This window comes from Wolffia australiana, chromosome 2, assembly GCF_029677425.1.
Source record: "Wolffia australiana isolate 7733 chromosome 2, ASM2967742v1".
NCBI classification, from domain to species: Eukaryota; Viridiplantae; Streptophyta; class Magnoliopsida; order Alismatales; family Araceae; genus Wolffia; species Wolffia australiana.
In genome coordinates, this window is record NC_135836.1 from 16,785,098 (window position 1) to 16,811,420 (window position 26,323).

At 37.7% G+C, this 26,323-nt stretch overlaps 1 protein-coding gene across 1 annotated transcript; it reads right to left on the reverse strand.

Annotated features, from left to right (window-relative positions):
- Positions 1-1,203: 1,203 nt before the first annotated feature.
- Positions 1,204-4,127, reverse strand: LOC144717039 (uncharacterized). The gene is made up of 11 exons (XM_078592351.1): positions 3,616-4,127; positions 3,417-3,525; positions 3,206-3,219; positions 2,895-3,113; positions 2,747-2,818; positions 2,595-2,684; positions 2,235-2,273; positions 2,039-2,143; positions 1,799-1,973; positions 1,496-1,605; positions 1,204-1,416 (listed from the first exon to the last, which is right to left on the reverse strand). Exons 1-11 carry the CDS (start codon positions 3,832-3,834, stop codon positions 1,315-1,317), a joined length of 1,254 nt encoding a protein of 417 aa, XP_078448477.1. The 5' UTR covers positions 3,835-4,127; the 3' UTR covers positions 1,204-1,314.
- Positions 4,128-26,323: the final 22,196 nt, after the last annotated feature.

The following is a 26,323-nucleotide window of genomic DNA, read 5'->3' on the forward strand; positions in this document are numbered from 1 at the left end:
TTTGGGCCTTCAGCGTGCGGTCAACTCCCGACGCCAGTAGGTCGACGAACAAGATGATTGTCGGCTTGAACCCCACAGTGATAACCTGATCTGAAGAGACAACAATGGACGATGCTGTTTTCCTTCTTCGGTATATTCTCTTCCTTCTCTTCTCCCTTCTCCTCTCCTCTTCTTCTTCTTGAACGTGAGATCTGAGTCTAAATGTGTAACTGCCAACAATAATCCCAGATTTGCCAGACGTGGTGCCCATCATAGCCTTATATAGGGCCATGATGGGCCACTTACAAAGAGTCCATTATGGAGGCCCATTAAATGACCCCCTTTTACAACATAGACAAAAACTAGATAAATTAAAACGATGCAAAAATGAATGATACGGATGGATACGGCAATAACGACAGGGAATGCTTTGGCGTGCCAGTCGGGCTGGACACGGACCGGTGGTGATGTTGTCGACGACGAGGATGGCTCCGATGACATTCCGTCGATGTCGTTTGAGCATGCTCCATCAGAGAAAGGGAGAGAAGAGAGGAAGAGACAAGAATGAATAAGAAACACCATTTGACGGCTGTAAAACGAATTAGAATTCATGGGGTTGAAATCCTTTTCAGATAACAAGGGAAATGGGCCCGAAATGGGCCCTTTCCTCACAAAACGATAAGCGAGAGTGGGGCGCGCTTCAACTTCCGCACTCCCACTCTCTTTGAGGGGGGTTTCACAATTCAAGCCCTCCTCTCTCTTACTCTTTCTTTCTCACTCTCTCTCGCTTGCTCACTCCCAGCCTCTCTTGCATATTTGGTACATTCCATTTTTCATCACGAATGAATGACAGATTGGAACTGACGACTGATGATGGAGTTGTAACAATGATGAAACAGGGATATATGATGAAAAGGGGATACCACAGACTGATGACTGAACGTATGTCTGTTCAGTCCCATTCCTTCCGTCCTAAATCGTCATCCGTTTTTCATCCAAGAATTCTACCCTTCATCTCCCCAAACGCCAGCCGGCTCCGTTAAAACTGAGCCGTCCCCGTCCTATCCCGGGATGGGACAATCCATTAGAACCAAACCCGAAAACTTCCTATTTATGTCAAAGAGGACTTACGTAATACTTTCCCTTTTCGTAATACGCGTAATTTTATACTCGAGGGACAGAACAGAGACTGCTATCGGACCCGCCGATCACACGGACATAACATGGCATGCATGGTCTTCGTCTGGGAAGAAAATTAAGAAAATATGGTCAGGAAGATACGATATTTCCGGCGTACGAAGATGTCGTCTCTCTAGGGGGGCGAAAACGATGTCATCAACGACGAAGAAGTCGCTGGCAGGGGACTATGGTTGGCTCTAAGGCAACGGAACTTCCTCTATCACAAGTTTCAGGCCCGATCTCCGTTACCTCTTCTCCCTGCAAGACGATAGTCAAAGAAATATCCATTATCCTTCATGCTTGCCATCAAATTACAGAAGGACGGCCGATTCTTTACCTTGGCCAAGTTCCTCAAGAAGGTAGTACTGTAGGCGCCAGAGGGGAAGAACGCTTCTATCAGATCCTTCAACACCAGCTGCGGCTGCGATATGGCCCTGTCGAACCAGTCTTCCGTCGGCACAAAGACAAGTAATATCGTTAGGCGCAATGATCAGGACGGAGAGGTTATCCTGTGGGTCATCCGTCACAGAGCGTTCCGTTTCCAACAAAGGAGCTCGCCGTAACGGAAGGCGGAAAGGAATTGGACGGATGACATCCTTCGGCAGTGGAGAAAAAAAGAATCACAGAATGGAAAACTCACCGGTCACGTGGCCGTCGGAGATGGTTCGAACGCGCTTATCAGTCCTCCAGAGGCTCTGGTTCGTGAGGAAGGCGAAGCACGAATTGTCGATGACTTCGATGTTGTCGAGGAAAGTGGACATGTTGTATTCCGCCGGAGACGGTGCGTATGTCTGGTCGATCAGCACGGACACAGTCTGAAGCGCGAAACTAGCCGGTGAGACGGTGTAGAGGGCGTAAGAAGAGTTGGCCTGTAACTCACGCAGAGAATAGCGTGAAAATTATCCATGTCGTCGGGGTCGGAGACGTTGTAACTGTTGTTGGTGATGATTTCGTCGACGGTCTCCCCGCCGGCGTCTCTCACCAGCTGGAGAAGGAAAAGAAATATACGAGCGAAGAAGATCAGATTTAATACCCCTTATTAATCTTGGGGAGCGTAGTTTTGGGTCTTCTTCTACCTGTTTAATATACGGGTCGCTGATGAAAGACCATATGCCCTGCGGAGAATAATGGAAAAAGATGATGGGTTTTAGGGTAGATGATGTTTGACGCTTGCTCGCGGCTAGGATTCATGGAAGGAGAACGAACGGAGCGGGAAGGAACCCAATACGTTATCGGTGCTGACCTCGGAACTGTAAACGGAATACAAAACACCTTATTTGTTCCCATTCCGTCATCAGTTTCCGATTCGTCTGTTTATTTTACAGTAATTCTCGGGGACGGATGATGATCCATCATCCGTTCCATCCATTACCAGAATCTGTCATCCGTTCAGTCCTGTTCCGTTCCTCCCTGAACCCTTCTATTGGCCGCAGTACCTTCTTGTACTCTACCCACGCGACCACTGGTTTGAGCTGTCCGCTCTGGTTCGCTGCCAACTTGCTCAAGCAGAGGTAATTGTTCTTCACCTGCAAGCTCCGTATCTGTTAGAGACTCTGAAGCAGTGGGCAGCCAGAGGTTGACACTTAACTGAGCCGTAGACGGCGTTAGCTCGAGCTTCTGCGTTCGCAAATGGTGCCAAGTACCTGATCCACTCTGCCCTCTGTAAAAAAATTCATGATTCAGACAAAAAAATCTTAAAAACGAGCGTGTAATACAGTGGGAAAGGTTGCGAATGCCTGCAACGGTAAGAGCTCCTCCATCGGCGTGAAAACGACGTAGTTGCAGGCTTGAACTCTGTCGACATCGCTGACGAAGTGCGCTGCAAACTGCATCAGCTGCCGCGCATCGGTCGTGTTTACCAGGGCCGTGTTTCCTGAAGACAGAGATTTCAACAGGCATTCAGAAGTCACTTCGTCGGATGTTACACTCTTCACGCTCTCCAGCAAACCCAGCAGCTGCGCAGCAGCAGGAAACAGTCAGGGAGGGACGGATGACGGTGGGGCTCTTGAAGGTCACCGCCATGAATGGGTCTTCTCTGTTTCCTCACCTCGAAGAAAGAAACTGCCATAAACGAACGACAGATCAAGACTAACGAAGAAAAAATAAAGATTATGCTAAAATATGGTGTCTCTATGCCTTGAGAATCTGCAGATAGGGCTCGCGGACGGAGGAAGACGGAGAACGGACTCGAAGACTAAGTGGCTTTTTATGACGGAACGGAGTTGGGGACCGAGCCTAAGATGAAGAAGGGTTGGTACCTGGGATGCCGAGGGTGCTAGTGTCAAGGGAGTAGTTGGAGAGAGGGATCGCGAAGGACTTGATTCTTCCGGTGCAGTACCCATCTCTGGTCGCCATCTTTGAATTTCTCTGCTCCGGAAAAACCCAAAGATTGCCATATGGAAGTTAGATAAAGACGCGATATTTAACTACAACTTCTTCATGATCCTGAACTTCTACCTGCGTCAGAAGATAGCTCTTTCCGTCGAAGCCATTCTTGATGACCTTGAAGCTTTGCCCGAAGTAGATACGGAAGTACTGCGCATCCTCTACCCGTGAGATACTGACTGGGGGCGCCGCCGCGGATATCAAGAGAGGGAGAAAGATCAGAGAGAGAAAGCAACTGGCAAGTTGGAGTGATCGGGAATACGGTGGCGACATGGTGGCGGCGCGGTGCATCCTTTAGAAGAAGACTTATCTGTGGAAGATGTAAACGCCGATTTTAGGACATGGATTGGCGTTAAAAGGGAGCGAAAGGAGAGAGTGGTAGTGCAGCTTTTTCTTTCTAGCCTACGCTGTGGCCGACTTGGGGGAGCTTTTATTCCCTCTCGAGAGCATGCGTCCGGAGTTTTCCTCTGGAGGGTCCGCTCGCGCTCCGCCCGTGACTGCCTGCGGCATTTTTTTGTCTCGTTCTGCATCTAGAGCGCCGCTCCTTCGTGTCCACCGACTCTCTCTTTCTCTCTCGCTCTCTCTCATCCTCCCTCTCCCTCTCCCTTTCCCTCTCTCTGCCTCTCCCTCTCTCTCCCCTTCAGTTACTCTCCCTCTCTCATTCTCTCCCTATCCCTCTTTCTCTTCCTCTGTTTCTCTCTCTTTCTCTCCTCTCTCACTCTCTCCTTCTCCCTATCTCTCCTTTTCTCCCTCGCCCTCCATCTCTCTCTCTCTCTCTCTCTATCTCTCTCTTGTTGTCATCGTCTTCACTCCATTGCCTCCCGAGAAATATGAATGGACCACAGACTCACGCCTCTGACACTCCCCGTATATCCGCAGAAGAACCGTCAGACAACATTGGTTGTTCGTTCAATAGACCTCATTGGAAATGGTGTTCTTCTTCACATATGTAGAGTTTCTCATGCTTATGGACTTCGCAGAGGAGGCAATAAAATTCACGGAAGCTAATATCTCTCTCTCTCTCTCTCTCTCGTCATGCCAGGTTACGGAAAGGTAAACCTAGTCCTTGAGTGTCGTGCGCTCATGTTGTCGAGTCATTCCAAGATAAAAAAACTCAATGTCATGGTTATTAAAAACAATGAATAGATCAAAGTTAATATTAAGAACAATTGAGTCGATCTTGTAAAGCCTAATATTATCTTATAACGGATTCCACTAAACTTGGTCTCCCTGTCAAGTTGATTACATTTCTCAAACTCGATAAGGCCGTCAGAAACGTGGGTTCTAATTGTTGGGGGAGAGGGATAGAATAAAAGGGAAATATATAGATCTGGATAGAGAGACAGTAAAAGGGAAATAGATAGAAGTGGACAGAGGGAGGGAGTAACAGGGAAAGAGATAGAGTTAGATGTGGAGAGAGAGTGAATGGAAGAGAGATAACTAGAACGAGTTAGAGAGAGAGAACAAGTGAGACAGAGAAAGTCAGAGAGGCGGGGAGAGAAAGAGAACAAGTGATAGAGAGAGAATATGTGAGAGAGAGAAAGTCAGAGAGGCGGGGAGAGAGAGAGACCAAAAGAGAGAGCGAGTGAAAGATGGAGTGAGGGAGAGAGACCAAAAGAGAGGGATAGAGAGAGAGAGAAATAGAAAGATCCAGTGAGAGTGTGAGAGAGAACAGGTGAGTGAGCAAGAAAGAGCAGAGAGATAGAGAGCAAGAGAGAACAAGAGAGAGAGAGAAAGAACCAGAGAGAGAGAAAGAAGTGAGAGATAGAGAGAGAAATAGAAAGATCCGTGTGAAATAGTGACAAACCAAGATTGAGAGAAAGAGGAAGAACGAGCGAGAGAGAAAGAGAAAGCAAGAGCGAGCGAGAGAGAAAGAGAAAGCAAGAACGAGCGAGAGAGAAGCAAGGAGAAAGAGGCAGAGAGAGTGGGAGAGAAAGAACTAAAGAGAGTGAGAGAGAAAGAGCTAGAGAGAGAGAATGCGGGAGTAAGTGAGAAAGAGAGAGAGAGAAAGTAAGCACGGGAAGAGAAAGAGCTAGAGCGAGAGAAAGTGAGCACGGGAAGAGAAAGAGCTAGAGCGAGAGTGAAACAACCATAGAGGAAATATAAAGAGCTAGACTAAGAGAGAGAAAGAGTGATAGAATGAGAGTCTAGTGAGAGAGAACAAGAGAGTGAGAGCGAGAGAGAGCAGTAGAGATAGCGAGAGAGAAGTAGAGATAGGGAAGGAGAGAGTGAGATAGGTAGAAAGTGTATATAATATAAATTTATAAAAATATAATAATGGTAGTAATTGTCTTCAAGTCTTCCGTCCGCGATTGAATTGAACCGGACTAGACTTTCAGTCCAACTTGAAAAGATGAACTCCTGGTCTCGTCGTGGTCTGTCCTGACCAAAGTTTGGTCAGACCGTGACATTCCATACTTCCAACCCTAGGAAAATATCAAAATCTAGATGATTGTTCTGCTGAACCAAATAGCTGTGACGAACCCTCATCTTGAAATCTGGGTACTGTCATATATTGTCTTCGCGGTAAGTCAGCTGTAAAAGTGACTTATGATGGATATAATAATATCACCTTTACAATTTGTTCTTGGATATTTTTTATAGTTCCACAACAAATTCAATAGTTTTTTTATGCCAAATCCATTAATAAAGGGCTGCTTGGTCTTATAGACCAATCCGCCCACGACTAATTAAGGGTATACGTGAACTCATGATAAATAACAGTAACATTTTTCCATATCATCTGAGGATTTAATGTGATTATCTAAATTTTGATTCCAATGCCTTTTCTACATAATGTTAAGTTCTTAAGCTTTGATTGCATCTCTAAAATCTTGTTGCAGCCGAATAATGAAAACAATTTGGAATTGAACTGTTAAACATTAGATAATCACATTACGTTCTCGGCAAATAAATACACCATTGACTTGCTCCTTGGTTGACTTTCTTCAAGCCATTCACACATCCAGCCAGCATGCAACCGATGTGACTATAAATTACCTCTTTAACTTTGTTCTCTCCTCCTTGAAGGTCTGGTATATCTTCTAACTATCCAGAAGTGAGATTTTGAGAATTCAAGAAAAAGGGGAGGTGTCCAAAATATTATAGAAAATTTTATAAAAGCTCATATAATTTAGGTATAATTATTGATGTCCGTAAATGTTATGTGTATGACTCTCTAGGTCTACACATCAATGTAGTTCATAAATTTATTGGCCCATTAATATTTATTGACCAACATTATTAATTAAGTAAAATTTTTTATAGATTTTAACCAAGGACCAATTTCACCCGATTGATAGGTTAAACTTCCAGCTGGTGGGGTGTCATGATATACCTCCTATTCTGACATGAATCACCCTGGTTGATTGTTAAATATAATGTCATTCACAAATTCATACAGACCAATTCAGTGAAAATTTTCCCCAAAGAGCACCCATCATATGCCATTAGTGACTATAGACTATTGGTCGCAAGACCACCCATAATTATTATATAAGTAAGATGAAATAATGCCACTCTTTTAGATAGTTTGATGTAAGTCTTGAGTATCTAAAAAATATGAAAATTTAGAATAATTTTAGAAACTTGTGATTATTATATACTCATCTCATCATAAATACTAGGCCATTATTTATATTAAGGAGCTTCATTACAAACAAAACATGGGAATAGTAATGAATAATTATTTATTTAATGAGCTTAAAAATAACATGGACGTGTGAATGGCTTGAAATAACATAATATCCAGCTCAAAAATATATTTTGAGTATTCTTATTTGTCGGATACTTGAAAAGGAAATCAAAATCTCTAAATTGAAAAACATTATCTTGTCCCTTTACTATGATGAGTATGATTGATACCATAACCATTAGTGTGGAGAAATTGTTGAGAGATATTAGTTTTTAGCGTAAGAGTTCTGGCGATTATGGCTTAGTGCATTTCAGTAAAATGCCTGAGTATAAGATGTGATGAATGTAAAAAATGTAATACGCCAATTCAACCCTGAGTCAGTGGGGTTACAATAGTCCAGACATGTTTATTGATATAGAGAATTATGTATATGCAGATGATTGACTTCATACATTTCAAACTAGGGAACTCACACACGAATTAGATGACTTTGTTCATCTGCATAAATACATGTGATGTTTGACAATCTGGTTAATGAGAATAATCACTAAGTTAAGCCTCAATACTTTCATGACATAATTATAGTCAAATTCTATATCTCTAATCAAATATTTATGTTAATGAGACAACATTGGGCCCATGAAACATAATAGTCAACATGGGCTTATCCACCTACTTGAGATATTTATGTATTAATAAACGGATTATTTTATAAGAGCTAAAATTTTGATGACTAAACATTTATGCATGGTTGAAATGCAAGTATTGGTTGGTATTGTTTTGGCTTAGAAAGTGAATAGAAAGATTGTAATACTGAAAATTTAAAATTGAAGCATCATTGTATTTTATTTTGAAGTGAATAGAAAGATTGTAACTCATTTTATTTTGGTTTATGAAAATTCGAAACTTTCCCCTTTTATTTCAAAGCCCACACAAATCCAGATCTAGCCCTGATTTCAAATTACATATTCTCTCTCTTCTTTGTGAGAACTCGCACTACAAAGAGCCAGCATTAGATCTGGCCTTCTAAAGATGTTTGAAAGTTTTTTTGAGAAACTTTAAACATTAAATTGTTTCTGACATCCTCCTAGACTCATAGTATCTAGCATATTATGTTCTGGTACAGGTTTATATTGTTAGATTATTCCTTAGCTACTTAAATTAAAATCAACTTTTAGTTTCACAATTTTGAAATACGCAATTCCATAAAGTCAGTTATTGGACTTGTAAAACATGTAAAATTTAATATAATAATTATATAATTAAAACAGAGGATTAATCAAATAATGATGGTAATTTGACTTTGATATGAGTAGAATATGACAGTAATGTAAAAATAGACATGAAATGTGTATGATTTCATGCATCATATTTGGCAAAAGAGTAATAGAGAGATAGATAGAGAGAGATATTATGAATGATAGATATAGTTAGGGACTACGAGAGAAAGAGTAAGACTAAGAAAGACAAAGGGAACTATGCTTTCTGAAGGACAGAGAGAGAAAGAGAAAGATTGAAAGATATAGGTTATTCAAGAGAAAAAAAGCCTAAGACGTAGAAAGTGAGACACTAAAAGAGAGACAAAGACATAGAAGTATCAAGAGAGTAAGAAATTGTAAGAGAAAAAGATTTTGCGAGAGAGAGGACGAGAGTTTGGGAGATAGATCAGGACACAGAAAGAGAAAAACTGAGAGGTAGAGAGTGAGACAAAGACTGAGAGATACTTAAAGTGAGATAATTCTAGTATATATATATTTGATGTCATATAAACAAGTAAATTATGATGTAGAATTATTGTATCTTCATGATTTAAATGTCTTAAAATTTTAAAAAATTATCTGGATTTGTATTTATATTGTTTTAGATTATGTTGTTATAAAATTATGTAAAAATACCAAAGAAAAGATAGTACAAGGCATTTTGTGTTTTTTTCCCACACATTGGTATGGAGTCAATAATCAATAACAATTTGATGGTTAACCAAATCCAAGTCCTGTGGGAGTTTCAAGGGGAAGAATTATACAGATCTCGTAACCTACAACAGTAAATGCACTTAGAGAGAGTTGGCATACAATATTATAAAGCAAGAACTATTGCTTGGCCCCCACAGGTGGACAAATTATTTATTGGATTTCATTATTAATTGATTAATCAATCTATATGTCGACTATGTAACCTAACAAGGTCAGCTAACTGAAGTTATTGGGTCATTTGGACTTTAAATTAGATAGATTTATGGGACTTAAGGTCACTTATAAAACATTATTTCATTGTCTAAGATAGTATTTGCATAGTGTGGCCCCGTACTTCTCATAATATTGCCAAGAGACACTAGATGAAAAAAAAACCAAATGTTCATCTGCAGAGTTTAAGGAAATAAGAGCAGGCACATACTATAAAAACTTCTCTGATATCTCTACGTACCATAGGAGACTCATTCAATGCCTTAAGAATTGATGCAGTAATCCCCGGCAAGACAGTATTTTTTATTTTATCCATATGTTTGGTTTTCATATTTATGCTATATTTAAATTTCCATTAGTCTACTAAAAGGCGTGATTTCTAATTTGAAGCAGCTGGTGTGTGAGAAAAGCTGCACTGTACGTGGGTTGATGGTACATGCAATGTTGGCTAATAACATGGTGATAATAAAGCAAAAATTATGATATATAATGTCATTTTAAGGCTATTAGTTAATGAAAAAGTTTTCACCAATTTCCCTTAGGACACCTAACAATTTATATCTCTATGAAAATTATAATAGCCTATTAGTTAACAATTTATATCTCAATTTATAAATTAAAACATATTTTAAAATATTTTAAGAGGTATTTATATATTTTAGCAGTTTTAGTAGTTTTTCACAATCCAGGTTCATAAAAAACATTCCCACACTTGGTAGAATAACAAAACTTTCAAATAACTCTGGTGTATTAGATCATTAACAATTACATAGGAGAAAAAATCCAAGATCAGATACAAAGAGATTGTAGATAGCTTAATTGGAAGTAACCTACCTCTACTAGACTCTATGTTTAGGTTTAAGATCACTTGCTTTCAGCACATGATGGATTTTCATTCCTTGCTGAGTTTTAATAGAATTCTGGGTGATTCCCATAATTTCTAATTTATTTTTCCCAAGTTTGGAAAGGCCTTGATTGGGTTTTAACTTAATATGTTATGTGAAAATCCTTTTTAGGATCTGCACCGTGGCATAGGTTTTTAGTACTTATCCAGGATAAATATTTGGCTTACATTAAAGTCACAATTCTAATTAATCTAAGAATTCCAAGAAAATATCAGATAACATGTTACACAAATATACTTGATTCCAATGAGTCTAGTGGGTTCATCATATAGATCAATAAAATATGCATAATAAATCATTATAAAGTAAATTCATTTACCAAATCATTTCCCAAAATGGGCAATACTGAAACTAAAAAATGTAAAATACAATAAGCAGAAACATAAAAATTACATTATTTAGTTTTATTAGAAACCCCTCAACTAAATCAGTGGGTTCTCTCTTATGAGTTTTGTTTATCTTTATTAGGTGAGTTAATTATCATTATAGACAAAGTGACATGTGAGGAAATATTCTGGAGTAGAAATTTTCTAAATCGAGCCAAGCTTCTCTCGTTTCCAATTTTTTTTTAATTTGCTTTTAACTTTCTGTTTCATCTCCAATCAAACAAGACATTTTCCTATTTGATTTGGAATTCTGATGTCCATGTGGTAAACCAAAAAAACTTGTCCAATTTGCTTATCTTGGACACGAGTATAGCATTTGTGTCCTGAGATCTTCTCACCATCAAGAGCCCTTATTGGAGGAGTGAAGAAATTGAGATGGACAAAAGGAGGGAGCGTCCCGCTCTGGCTGGCATGGATGCCTATACTGGGTGCCCCCTTTCCATATCTACACTTAAGATTTTCCATGATAACTCATTATGTAAAATTATATCCACCTATGCCCCAATTATCTTATGCATGTGACCTCTATCCCAACGTATCATTCTATTTAATAAATTTAGTGGCCCAATAACAAATATCCACCAACCTTATTAAATAGCTTTATCGAGATATAGATTAACTATCAAATGATTGATTTGACCAAATCATTGGTTTAGTTTCCAACACGCGGGATGACCAGCTATGCCTTGTGATGGAAACATATGTGGTCAGAAAGTCAATCACAAATTCCATATCTCAATCCATGTTCATTGATAAAACATATTTCATTGTATTGCACATATGATGCTTACAATGAAGTCCATGAGTACATGATCGGACTTGGTGAATTATGATGACATCGTAGTATGGAGATCATTAGTGTTTAAACATGTGTTCTAAATATTCCAAGTCGAAGGATACTAAAAAAAGACATCAAATTATCCAGATATAATAGCACTATCTAGCCTTACTAAGATGATGAGTAGGGTCGTTCATGTACCCATTAGTGGGGAAACACTAAGGATAGATAGTTGATGCTCTTTAGTTGAAAGAGTTTATTGAATTGATTCGTATGAATCCCTGAATGGTATTATACCAAAATCTCAATCAGTTTGGTTCACATCATAGTTTTGTAAGTGGTCCTTAGACCTGAGACACCAAAGATGTTTTGTGGACAATTTGCTCTTTGACTATGATATATGAGTCCCTAATTATGAGATTCAAATGGTATTAGTTCTAGTGCATCAAAAATTTTACAAAAATGATTGAGAGGTCAAGATAAGATCATCCACCATCAATATAAGAGGAGACAGCTAAAGGAAGACGATGCGATGATTTCCCAATGCATCAGTACTAACTTGGATGATCGATTAGGGTTTGAGAGTTGACCATACCCTATATCATCCTAGGAATGTCAAGTGGATGAAGGATTATACAAACACGATATCCGATGACTAACATGTTCTATATGTGAGTCGATACACTCTTATTTGTATATTCTAGAGCATGAGGTGTAGCTTGGAAGCCCACATGTTGGAGACTAAACATATTGATTGGGTTAAATCGATCCGAAATATATTAATCTACATGATGATGTAGTTAATTAATTTGGAAGGCCAATAAAGGTTATTGGGCCACTCAAGTCATTAACTAGACTTATACATGGGCCTTGAGGGTTACACACAAATGATATTTTAGACGTACGAAGATGTAGTTAAGTTTTGGGGACTTAAATAAAAAATACCCACTTAGTATGAATTGGGGAAAGCCTTGAAGAAAACTCACCTAGGCCAGAATTGTTTAGGCGCCTTCCCCTTCTTCTCCCTTCTCCCCATGGCTCCTCTCTATTTCTGATGTATTCTGAATGATGTAAGAACCGTGATAGAGGTTGACAGAGCTCGTAAACGTGAAGGAGAAGATTTGACATGCTACAAAACGCGTGGATATATCTTGAGGCTGCACACATGAGCAGCTTGAGTCATCTCACTCCTAGATCTATGAAATTTGAGATGCAATTTGTGCCCAAGTAGTTTGATTCATGTTTTTAGTCATGACATTACGATTCATGTAAGTCTTCCTTTGCGGATCATTTAGAATTGTTCATCTAGATCATTTAGAATTGTTCATCTAGAATTGTGTCACATTTATTGACATAAGTACCATAAATGTATAATCCTTCCTCTACATAAGCTTCCCCACTACTTGGGGTATGGTTGATAATCAAACCCTAACCCATCATTGGATTTGTACTAATGGATGATGCAGATCATTTGAGCAACTCTTCTATCCTCACTACCTTGTCTACGGATTTAGATGCATTGTCTTCCTTTAGTAGATCGCCTCTTATAACAATGACAGATAATCTAGTCTGGACCACTCAATGATCTCTCTGTGTGTATTACTATATCTTAGCTAAGACTTGTTTGAATCTCACGGTTAAAGACTCATAAGCGATATTTAAAACATATTCATCCATCCATGAGATGTATTTGGTGTTTAAGGTTAACGGATCACTTATAGAATAATCAGATGATTCAATCTGATCGACATTTAGGTATGATAGCATCCGAGGGTTCATAGATCAATTCAATGAACTCTTTCTCCAAAGAGCACCCATTGTCTGTCCTTAGTGTCCCCACACTAAGGGCCATAGGATCAACCATACTTATAATATAAGTAGGATCAAATTATAGTATTTTCAAAATAATAAGTGTCGTACTTAGATATAGATTTACTGTTTGATTTTGAAAGAGAGAATAACATGATAATATGGATAATAAAATCCCTTAGGAATACAGTGAAATAGGATAGACATGATAATGATCCTGAAGAGAATGGTGTTTTCAAAATGGTAATCCAAATAGTAATTAATTCAAACAACTTATTTGGATGATGTTTAAGTGAAGGATAATGAGTTTAGCAAATATAGAAAATAGAATAATAAGAACATTATTCTGAGTCAAAACACCTTTTTGGTTTTGAATTGATCTTAACATAAGAGTGGGTATAAGGTGTCGAGGGGAGAAATAATTTTAGTATAGCTAGAAAGATACAGATTTGCACACTTAGTAGGAAATGTTTTTTTAAAGTTTTACTAAAAAATGAGTGATACAAAAGGGGTAACATAAGGGAATATAAGGTCGAGTCTATAGTTAGTTAGGTGTATCAATGTGGTGTCTTAGCAGTGTAAAACATTAATACGGACGATTATAAATTTAGGGAACCATTAACTGTAATTTTTCATGTAAAATAAATATAAAATAAGAGCGAAACAACAACTTTCAAATAGCACAAGGTGTAGGAATAAAATTACTCAAAGAGGTTATTCAAAAAAATTTAATTGAAGATCAAATGTCAGGATTCATTAAATCTCAAGAAACACAATAATCTAATGACAAAGTTTCATTATAAAAAACCAGAAGTTCAGGAAAAACCAATCATAGGATTCGGGTGAGCAAGCCCAGGGACACTGATCATCGTACTCTAACATTTATATGCTTTCTTAGCTTCATATCATATACTATTGCAACATGGATCTTCTTGAAGATGCCTGAAAAAATCAAAATATTTAGGAGAAATATATGTTGGGCATTGATGCCATAGGGCCATTTCATCCAATTATTGCATGGTGATTGGGCTACCAATTATTAGAATCTACGATCTTGCTGATTGGTATGGGAGGAAGTAGTTATGGATGTCTTTACACCTGACTGCCATGTCTCTCAACGAGAATGCAGCCATGCATCAGCTCTTATGGTTCTCCCCTTTCCCCTGCATTGTGGACCCACCAATGGTTGCATTCCTCTTCAAGTGCCTGGAGCACTTCATTATAGTGAATCACAATCTCCAATTAATACATCAAAAGAACATGTGAGTACTTTTCATCACCATATGATCTTCCTTCTGAAGATTCAGGGGTGGAAGCGACATCAATTTGGAACTCAACCTCTTATGAATTGTGCTTTGGGCCAAATAGGCTCAAGACTGGATCCTTATTTAATGACTAGTTAGTTAATAACATGACCCATGGGGCGTGATCATATATTATATGACTTACCCCAGCCCAAACCATACTTTCAAAAAACCAAAAGCCAAATACTATATGAAAAACAGAATAAACAGAAATATCAAATCAAAATATGTTTGAATTCAAAATAAAATTTTTCCTCATGTGTGCATGAGCTTGAGTATTCGGCTTGCCCTATTCGGTTTTTTGGAGATATTTAGTGTGTCATGACCAGCTATAGCCATGTAATTGCTTGACCCCTAGCTTATGCTAGTTGTGGCTGCTTCATTGCTACAATTACACCTTCTGCTTTAAGATCTCCTCTTTCTTGTTGCATGTTGCTGATGCTAGACTATTTTAAATATCCCTACTTTTATGATGCATATGTTCTTTCCCATTAATCTGTTTTTCATGAATTCAAAAAAACTTGGAAAGGAATTACGGCAAATATATGGTTAAAATTTTTCTAAGCACATGATATAAATATTAAAGATAAGACGTTCAGCTGCAAAAACTCAACAATTGCTTTTCAACTAAGTGATTACAATATAATATATTTATTTCATGCCTAAGGTTGTTCTGGCTCGGAGAATTATCAATTAAGTGAACCTTAAAGTGGCATGGATGACAATAAAAGAGGCATAATATCAGGTATTAAATTGAGTTGGCCAAGTATGCATTAAAGTCGAGGAGGGCCCGACTAGGTAGACATCGGTCTCTACTGGAAAACTCACTAGTCACCCACCCTTAGGCTTTCTTGTACCCCACTACTCACCTCCCTTACATTCTCATATTGCAGCTCCCCTGCATCACATCCCGACAACTATCTCTTTGCCATGGAAGTCAAGGGTTGTCTACCTAGTCTGACCCTCCTAGACCTCCATCATTTAAAGTAAAACACCCTGCCTCACATCCCACAAAACATATAATCACTAAAATGATGCTATTATACTTGATTTTTACGACTTTCTTTTAGGTTTGCACTTCCACTATTTGCCATTTAGGGATAAAATGAGAATATTTTCATATCCATTTTCCTAAGCTCTATTCTTAAATATTTGGTTCATTTTTTACTCTAACCCTTCTTGATTCCTTAGAGTCAAATTGATTTCTCACATCTTCTGGGAATTTTATTCGCAATACAAGACATACCCAAATAAATTGGAGAATTTGTAGTTAAAAATGGTAGGCAAAGATAAACTCAAGACACATCCTAGATTTAAAAAATAGGCCTAGTAGACAAGACGGCCTAGTAGGCTCAATACGAAACTCTAATTTCAAAGGTCTACATTTGAACTCTGGAGAAAGTAACATGGCCCATGGCTAGAAATCAAATAGTCCTAGCCCTCTAAGTCCCTATAAAAAAAATCCAATGGGTGGAAGAGTTGGGGGACTTTCTTTGAACTCTTATTTTCTCTCTTTGTATCCCATATCTGAATTCTGCTCTCACTTTTTTTGGCAGCGTAGTTCATCAGATTTATTTCATTCATTATTTTTCTATAAGAGTGTGTGAAAGCGCTCAAGTATGAGAATGATTTTTGGAGAAAAGGAACCACTTCACCTTTGGAGAAAGGGACAATAGCTTTATAAAATCTGGTATATTTTATTTTAATTTTAATTTGCATAAATTACTAATGTTTAGCCTAGATTTCAAGCTTTCCAATGCATCAAATGATGTCTAAAAGTTTCTCCTAGCGCAAATATCAAAACATTTTTTGTCCACTATGAGTCGATATCCCATTCTCCTACACAACAACACTACCATGCCATCCAACACAGGTGGTCATAAATTTTCCCCAAGAGTGGCAACCAAAGGTATCTAGTTGTACTTTACTTATTCATAGCTCTAAACAATCCCAAAAATTCTTAAAATCATTTTTTATTCTGGAACTGTTAAACATAAAATAACTATACAAATTTTTTGGACGAGCTCTCCATCACTTTAGTGATCTTATTGCATCCTACAAATTTTTGGATCTATATGGAAAGTATCAAATCATGCCAAAAATATACGTTTACTGCAGTTTACTCTATCAATACACACTCCTTCTGAATTGGACCCTTATTCATCATGTACAGAGCTAAATTTTATCAATATTGTTATTGCATCGATTTGAGCCTTAAGATGACTTAGTGAAACCAATATCTGGTTTGTAAACCCCCCACGAATATACTCATTATCCCAATTGCTTTCTATGCTAGCCACCAAGAACTCAACCCCCTTCACTATTCTGTCCATGCTGAGAGCTGCCTGCCATTCCTCACCTCTTGCCTCCCGTCTTACACACCCTTCTCTTCTATTTTCCTCACATCATAAATTCTATGTTAGATTTCCATTAACAGTTAGTGTCATCAGCTAGCAAAAAAATGTCAATAAGCCAGTAAGCATCACTTCCTTCCTCCACTACTCAGGAATTCATCTACGGATTGTAGTGAATGATCCTCCATGTGATAGGGCAAGGATAGTGAATCCTTATAAAATGATTTTGCAAATAAAATGGCCCCTCTTATTAATTAGTACTCTGACACCCCAATCAATCCATCATATCTAAAATACCTTTTCACAAGAGTTGAAGACATTTATTTTCCATGCTTCCATGCAGTGTTTGGAAATATAGATGCGTTGAAAGTACTCTCACTTAGCCCCCACCAATATCCCTCACCAATATTCACAAATTGGGAACAATTTTCTTTTTGAATCTATAATCACCTCAAAGAATGTTTATTGTTAATCTATCACCCTATGCATTCCAAAACTAGGTAATTTGGAGGCGATAATGTATATTGTTAATCCTGAAATAAAATTTTGGGATACAACACTAGAGATTATTATCTAGATTTACTCACTATGGACCCTTATATGTCAACTTGTTCATGGTATGTCTCTGATAGCCTTAGCAACTCAGAATTGTCCTTGCCTTTGATGACCACCTACTATGTCAGGGAAAATGGGGAGAACTTGGTCATTTTTTTAGGATTACCCTTTTCTTCTTGGTCCCATAACTTCTAGACCATTCAAAATTTTGAGTGCATGCATATATAGGGGCTCTTAAGATGATGCTTGATGTGTTTCAATGAAAATGCAAAATACCTTGATCGATACATCTTGGAGAAAAAAAACTAGGATTAGATATCATATTGATGGGATGATCCAATTTTAGAAGACATACTATCTATATAATTGCATGTCTAGTGTCTTAGAGAAAGTGATAGAAATATTATTTTATTTTACACCTTGGTCTATTTTACATTTAGAACTAATTATATGTTCCTATTAAAAATAAATAATTTTGATCCAAAACATTTGAAAAAATTTGGCATTAATTACATTCTTACCCTTCTTAATTTGGAAGTAATGCTGATGACAAATGATATATATTATCCTCTTTCCCACACTTGGTGAGAGAACAAGAAAATACAACCGTCAAGGCCTTTCATACATGAGCAGGGATCATGGCTACAAACTCTGTGTACTATATCAATTAAACATTCATATGTCAAGTATTTGAAAGAAGTTACAAGTTCATTTTCTTCACACTTATTCTACAAGTGTACGACCAAAATTTTATTTTATACTTTTTAAATTTCATTATGTGTTACGTATGATGGAACATTGTATTTAGAAGTAATGAAAAGATAATTGGAGCAGACTTTATAGACTCATCTCTCCTAGAAGTTTTGTGAAGAGGTTGTAGATCCATGCAAGTATAACTGCTAGCTTACAAACGAGCCCATCCATTGGACTAACACTTTCTTCAGTACCATGTGTGGTTTAGTTCTAAGTGGCCCTGTCTCACCCACCATTTGTATTTTGGTCGGAGAGCTCATTGGACTCTCATACAACTATACTATTTCAAAAGGGGTTGCATAATTCTCTCGCATAACCTTTTCATTGATGATATAGTCATATTTATTTATGGATCTAAACAATCTAGTAAGGGACTATTCAGCATTATGGTTGTAGATGAGAAGGCGTTGAATCTGCTTATTGATGCTTGAAGTGTAGTTTTATGGTAGGCCCTTTTTCTACTATAAAATTCTGACAGATTACCTAGCACCATACAAGGTGCTCAAAAGTATGCCTACCTTTGACTATCTTGGATGTCCCATCTCTCTCTGTTCAAGAAAACATCATTATTTGGGTGCCCTATTGTCTCAGATGAGAAAGAAACTAGGGTTATGTAAGCTCCCCTTTCTATCCCCGGTCCATCCACATGATAGATCACATATTCACGTGCATCACATCTCAGCCTATAGTAGTACACTTGAAACCACCTACTTGTTTCTCAAGCCATGGAACACCTTTGTGCAAAATTCATGTTGTTTGGCAACCTAGAGGGCAGACACCACTGCCACTATTATTTTTGTATAATTCATGCTATCCCATGGATGAAGGGAGTCTAAGGATCAGGTACCCCTAGACATCATATACATCATTTCTAAAGTGTTAGTGTCACGTATCTAGACTAATAACACTTGTTCCTAGTCTCATTTCACTCACTGCAGACATCCATGGTGACCTGATTACAAATCAGGCAGGGTACAGTTACTACATGATATGACCCAGGGTGATAAGCCCCTTAGCTACCAACCACGATATGTTGAAACATTGGTGCAACTTTTTGTCAAATATAACGTCACTACAAAATGTTGGCACAAATTTTATTTCATATTATAGTAGGTTATAGGGCCTTGATCTGAATGAAAGAATATATTACTTGTCATGGAAGATTAATAACAAAATTTGAAACAAAATCTGCAAAATGATAAATCAAATCATCTATGCATAGATCAAATCTATGATTTCTTGGATCCTCAAGTGAGACGTGTTGAGCAGCTCATGTGTGTAGTCACTAGACATATCCACGTGATTCACATCACATCACATCACATCTCCTCCTTAACCTTGAAATCCCTATTCATGCTCCATCATTGTCATCATGGTATTCCATTCCCATCGGGAATAGGGAGGTACAAAGGGGAAAAGGGAGACGAAGGGAAAAAACCCTGAAACGTTCTGACCTGGGTGAATTTTTTTGGGGGCCTTTTCCTATTTAGAATGCGAGGATAGTTAAAAAAGAATCCTTAAAACTTTAAATTCTTATGTTTGCATTCAAAATATCATTTCTATGTCTTTCTTGGCAAGTGTATCAGTCTAGTTGACGAATCCATTAACCCAATATCCTTTATCAGCCTTGAAATTTAATTAATCATAGTGTAATCAGTCAAAATTTGATTTAACTTAATTGATTTGTTGACTTTCCAGCACATGGGCTACATAGCTACACATCGTGCTCTAGTAGGTACAAAAGAGTGTATGCATACTCACTCATGGAATGTGTGTCATGAGCAATTGTATATGTATAGTCCCTCATCCACTTGACACTCTTACAATGACTTATGTTATGGTCAACTGTCAAGGCCTAATCGGTCATCTGAGTTAGAACTGATGCATTCATTAAACATTGGATAAATATTCTCTGATATTTCATTCCCTTCATAAAGGACTTCATCACATCGTCTTCCTTGACTTGTCTCCTCTTATGCTCATGGGGGGAAATCCCCTTGGACCATTTAATTGAATCCATGAAATTCTTAGTCCACTAAAAATAAGAAAGTTTACCATTTCATGATTACAAATCCATAAGTCAAAGTAAAAGTACAATCATCAACCCCTAATACATGTTTAGTTTCTTAGGTCTAAGGACCACTTTCAAAACTGTGGTGTGACATAATCTTATTGATCATTTGGCATAATACCAGCGAAGGATTCATATGGATCAGATAACTGAGCTATTTCCACTCAAGTGCACCAACTATCTATCCATCAGATTTTCACACTTATAGCTACGAGACCGGTCATACTTGTCATACGAGTGTAACTACAAAATGCTATTTTATCTACATACATGATAACATGGATTTTTAGTACCTTACGTTATCACATTTACATGTTTATTTGCATTAAATCACTCATAATTCATGTTATCAAGCTTAAAATGATTAGATCTATTTTTAGAATGATTTTATGAATTTTCTACATTTTTTGGGATTTTTCTAACAATTAGATTCTATAAGAATATAATATTTGAGACAAAATATGAATTTTCTGGAATAGTTTGGCATTAAATTTGGAAAGATGTAATTTTTTGAGTCAAAATATATATTTATACGTGTTTTTTTGGCATTTTATTTTATTTAATATGAAATTTTAAGTATTTTGGCTTTTTATGATGTAGGGTGACGTGGCGCGTAGACACGCCGCCACATCAGCGTCGAGAAAGAGATTTTTTCTTAGTTTTTTGTCTTTTTGTCATGTACACGTGGCAAAAAATGCGAAAAGCCACGGAATACGAAAACCACTGAATATGAAAAGCCATGGAATATGAAAAGCCATGGAATACGAAAAGCCACAAAATACCAAGTGCTTTGACTTCTTAACAGGCACCAAACCAATGACATTGAAGAGGAAAGAGAATAAATGAAAGGCTAGGATTGCTTCAACTTCCAACGGCCATAACTTTTGATCTTCCCCTCCTCTTTCTATCCATACCCTCTGACCTATAAATAGAGGCCTGAATCATTGTAAAAATCATCTTGAACTTGCTTCCTACTTTTGTGGGCTGATTGAAAGATAGTGAATTTGAGATCCATCAAGAGTGTTCTTGGTGTCTTGGGTGTGTGGGAAGAGACATAAGAGAAGAGGGGGAGCTTATCGGCACTCGCAAATCGCCATGATCCTGGCGGAACATAAGGATCTAAGGTAAGTGTCTTCGCCTTACGTTGTTTCTCTCCCAACATCATCATTATCATAGTTATAGTTTTTTATCAACATTTCATTTATCACTTCACTTACTTACATCCCCATTCTCTTGTCTGTCTATCCTTGACATCGTACCATTCCACATCCAACCACTATCCTCATTCATACTGTCGTTCATCAACGTGTCCGTCACAATCACTTACTCTTTTATTATAAGTTAAATTAACATATAAATTAAGTACTTCATAATCGATATCACTAGCTCATATCCTTGAATCGTGTTTTTGTCAATCCTCTCATTGATCATCACTAGTTTAAGAAAGTAATTCCTTAATCATCTTTCCTTGTGGAGACGATCCATACTCATCACTAACTAAGTATTTTCAGGTACGGTTAAATGTATTTTTATTGAATAATCTCAATTACCAACGGCGAGTTTTACCCCTAAATTGAGATTATCAATACTTCAATGTCATTCTAGAGTATCCTTTGCATAGGACTATCAAGAAATATACTTAAAGACTAGTGATCTCTATATTAAGTTCTCATCATAATTCACTAAGTTTGATCATGTATCAAGGACTTCATGATGTGCATCACATGTGAACTATAACTATTATATTGTTGTAATGAAAAAGAATAAGATAGGGAATGTATCATTAGCTTACTAGCCACATGTATTACCATTAGGTTGGCATTGAAAATTTTTTACCCCGTTAGTGTCACACCACTAGGGTGTTTTGACAAATTTAAGGCAACTCCATAGTCTATCCAATATGATATATTTATAAGTGGTATAATTCATCTACCTTTTCACACTCCACTTAGTATATAAAATCTCCTTGGGTGGCGTCTAGGGCATGGCTGGATTTGTCTATAGACACAACCCATAGGTTGGCCATACCTGGCACAGTGTTCTTTTACCAATAAAAAAATCCTCTCCTTTGCAGGTTCAACTATTTGTGTACATTATAAAAGATGTCTTAAAACCAATGAGCATGACAAAATTGTCTCTTGTTATCGCATGTCACTGTTGATCAGATCTCTCGAGCTCAGAGTGTACAAATATCATAGACCTCACACTTACTATCTGTGAGGCACTACATATTGGGGATAACTTGGGCAACTTTGGTATGCATTACCACTTGATATCATTATTCCATTCACACCCTATATTGATGGGATCTCTCAAGCTTAAGATGGATAGTGCTCAAGCTCATGTCAACATCATAGAATACATGTTAAAAATATTAGGTTACACTCTCCATACATATTCTTGGTCAGATTGGCATTTCCAAAGTGTTTGAGAGGAGATTTCCTGATGTGGGGTGATAATTACCTCTACATGTCACAAGCTATGTAATGAAATTAAAGATGACATGCACTCACAAAATATGATGCACTTTATCATATTCCCTCCCTCTTTTCCACTTATCATGATATATGTTGAGAAACAGGGAAAAGCCATTGCATAGAGAGCCTTCCCATGCTTCGTATTTATACTTGGCATGTCCTTATTCCCAAAAGACCTAATGATTGATGTACAATAAACAAATTTTGTGGTGAGCATGCATGAAAACATACCTTGGTGGTGCGTACTTCGCAACACACCTACAATTACATCAGATTACTATCTATGATGCAATCTCCTTTCATATATTCATGAATGCCTTGAGCAAAGGTGGACACGTAAATGGTATTCAGCACATATTGACCTCCACAAGTATGACTAATGTATGTATTTTTTTAGAGGTGTGTGAGTGGGGATTATTCGTATGTGTGAATATTTATGCTCACTCCATGCTTAAAATTCTTATAAACACTAAATCTTAACATATTTAAACCCCCAAAATTGGTTCTAAGTAGGCCCAAATGGGGATCGCTATCAATATTTTTTAACCTTTAGTCTTAATCAAAAGTGTAAGTCAAAAATTGATAACTCAGTCTACATTCTGAGAGCGGCTTACTTAAGAAGAGGGAAGGAAGTGAGAAATTTAAGGTGTCGGGACTGAAAGGTAAGTGCGTCAGGTAGAGAAGCACTCATCTAAGACCACCTGCAAGAAGAGAAGGGTTAAGAGAGAGTGAGGTCACATTTTAGTGAACAAACTGAGAAAGGAGAGTAATATGTCTATTATTGCATCATGCTTTCTTTATGATTGCCACCCTTAAGTATCTAGATGTGGGTTGAGTTTGGTAGGATGATTCAATGGGCTAGAGTCATACATAAGCTCAGAGTAAGACCATATCAATACTCTCCTTATTCAATGAACTTGTCCTCAACCTGGAAATCCATATATTGTTGCTGAAAGACAAAAGTGAGTTCCCACATTGCCTTAGGGAAGTGCAAGACCTTTCAGCATGTTAGGACCACTAGACCTTGAGGGTATGGGTGAAATCCAAAGATTGGTTCTACATATAAAGACCAAAATGGGTAGTAGAAGTCAGGGAGCCCCAGGATATGCTAGATCTATGACACATAAAAAACCTCATGTGAAGATACCTAGGAAGCAGGGGGAAGTTAACATTGTAGGTAATTGGTCCATTGCACTAGAGGACATGTTGTGGCCCAAAGAATTGATAATTAGATTCTCGTTTCTGTGGCACTCCAACATCTTAATCTGAAAGGGTAGAGCTAGACATAAAACTCATCGCCTACTTTAAAGATCACCTCTCATTGTTTCATATCTACCTAGAGTTTCATGTGTTTTTGGGACCAACCTAGATGAAGGGGAATGTTTTGAGATATGTTGTGAGATGTGTTGTAGCTTAATTCTGCCCATCGCAGGCATGCAATATAGAGCTGAGGATCCTTCTTTTTAAGCCCTCATATGTATGTCTCAAGGCCCTTATTGACAACATTTATTTGTCCATCTTTCTATGGGTGGTATGCTGAGCATTGTTGGAGGACACTATGAGATGGCCAACATATAAAATGATATGTTCAAATCCCCCCAATCAAAGGAGCCCTTTAGGCAAGTTAATGGATTTATCTTCCTATAATTGTGTTGGTAGTAAAATGGGTTGGGATAGATTTGTAGAGCCAGAATATGATAACTTGAAATTTCAGACAACAAAGGACCTGATTGACATAGGTCTTCATTCTATGCTTTATGGATAACTAATGAAACTCTTGGAAAATATAATGGTAGTAAGGATTGAGCTTCAAATTGAATTGATCAACCTTTGAGCCAATATTTTTTTTGATCCACATGAGTCTCAATCCAAAAAGGTTGAATATTTTGATCACACAAGCATTTTGTACAATTTTTGCGTATACTTATAATTTATTAGATTTGAGGAACTGAAATGAATAATAATACAAACTGTAATGAAAAAAAATTATATTAAAAAGAAATTTCATTCCGAGAATGGAAAATGTATTTTGAAAAAACTAAGGTATGTGTTTGGATGTAAGAATTACAAATCAGTCATTACAATTGTAGCTATGCATAAGTACGCAGATGAAATTATTTTTAGAAATTTATTTTCAAGAGGAATACACTGACTTGACCATAATAAGTCTGATTGAGACTATGTAATCAATGTTAATGAGACATATGATGATACCAATGGAAAATAACCGTCGGAGACTTACTTAAAAAAACTTATCAACTAGACTAACTGAATGGATTGGGATGACTTAAGCAATGTCTTACACCCAATTGTCTGATAGTTGTCTGTAACATATATGACATTGTCGATTCAAGAAGGCCATACTAATGACATCACATACATCATTGGTACAAGAGATCATTATTTGAGACAAAACCTCTAATTTCACCAACCAAGATGACATGACTCACATGATGGACGACGTGCCAGAGAAGATGTCCCCAGTGTAACCCATAGATGACAACACTAAAGAATCCAGCAATATGCATTTAATCATGAACCCTTGAAATCTTTTTTTGCATCATTATATTCATATTTATTCTTATTTTAATGTAAAATTTTCTTTCCTAGAATGATTGGTCAATTCAGTTAATGATCAATTGACCAATATTTGAGTTGGTGAATTTAGATAAAAAAGGGATGATAGGAAAAATGTATATTAAAATTTGAAAGCAGCCAGCTAGCGTAGGGGTGCTCAAACTACCCATCACCAATACAATGTAAGTACCTATCACATGGACCATGGAGCATAATGATGTGAGGTTGTATTTTAATCTGATGGCTCTTAGAAGAACCATAGAAGGTGCTCTATCTAGGGTTGGGAGAGGTCTCCCTCTTTCCTTCATTTTCTTAATCCTTTGTCCCACAAACAAAAAAAATGGTCAGGAGCATTTCAGAGGTTCAAGAAAGCTAGAGGAGCTGAAAAAATTTTAGCCAACAAGATAAGCTTAGAAAATGTCTAGAGGGGTTACAAACACTTTAGAGTCACACCAGCACAAAGGAAAAGATGAAGTGAAGAACACCGAGTTGAAAACACCTCAATTCCGGAGGGCTTTTTTATTGGCAAAAAACACGGTGCCATGTACGTCCAACCTTACATTTGTGCCCATAGACTGATCCAGTCGTGCCCTAGATACCACCCCAGGGGATTTTATATCTAAGAAGATTGTTTATAAGTGTTTATAGGCATGGAGCGGGCATAAATATCCCAATTACACTCGGATCCCACTCGTCCACGCCCATGTGCAGGAAAAAGAGAAGATACATAAGTGATACCTGGTACGTGCTAAGAGAAGGTCGCTCCTGCCAGTGTCTCTCCAGATCCCACCGTGGCGGTGATGATGCATAGAGTCTGCGGAGACCTCCCAACCGTCGATAGGTGGCATCAATGAGGCGCGTGGCGAGGACATCAGTTAGGCAAGAGAGCGAGCGCTCCTGCCTCCCATGCTTCATGCAATATGCCAATCGCGGGGGCCAATCATCGGGAGATGATCATTCATGCCTGCAGGAGTGTTTGGAGCCAGCATAGCAG

Bases quoted from the DNA above. Each gene is read 5' to 3' on its own strand.
- LOC144717039 (XM_078592351.1), bottom strand. From the start codon at position 3,834: ATGCACCGCGCCGCCACCATGTCGCCACCGTATTCCCGATCACTCCAA. The intron at 1,974-2,038 runs GTGAGTTACAGG...TTCGCGCTTCAG, and splicing joins ATTTTCACGCTATTCTCTGC to ACTGTGTCCGTGCTGATCGA. The intron at 1,417-1,495 runs GTAAAGAATCGG...ATCGTCTTGCAG, and splicing joins TCTTGAGGAACTTGGCCAAG to GGAGAAGAGGTAACGGAGAT.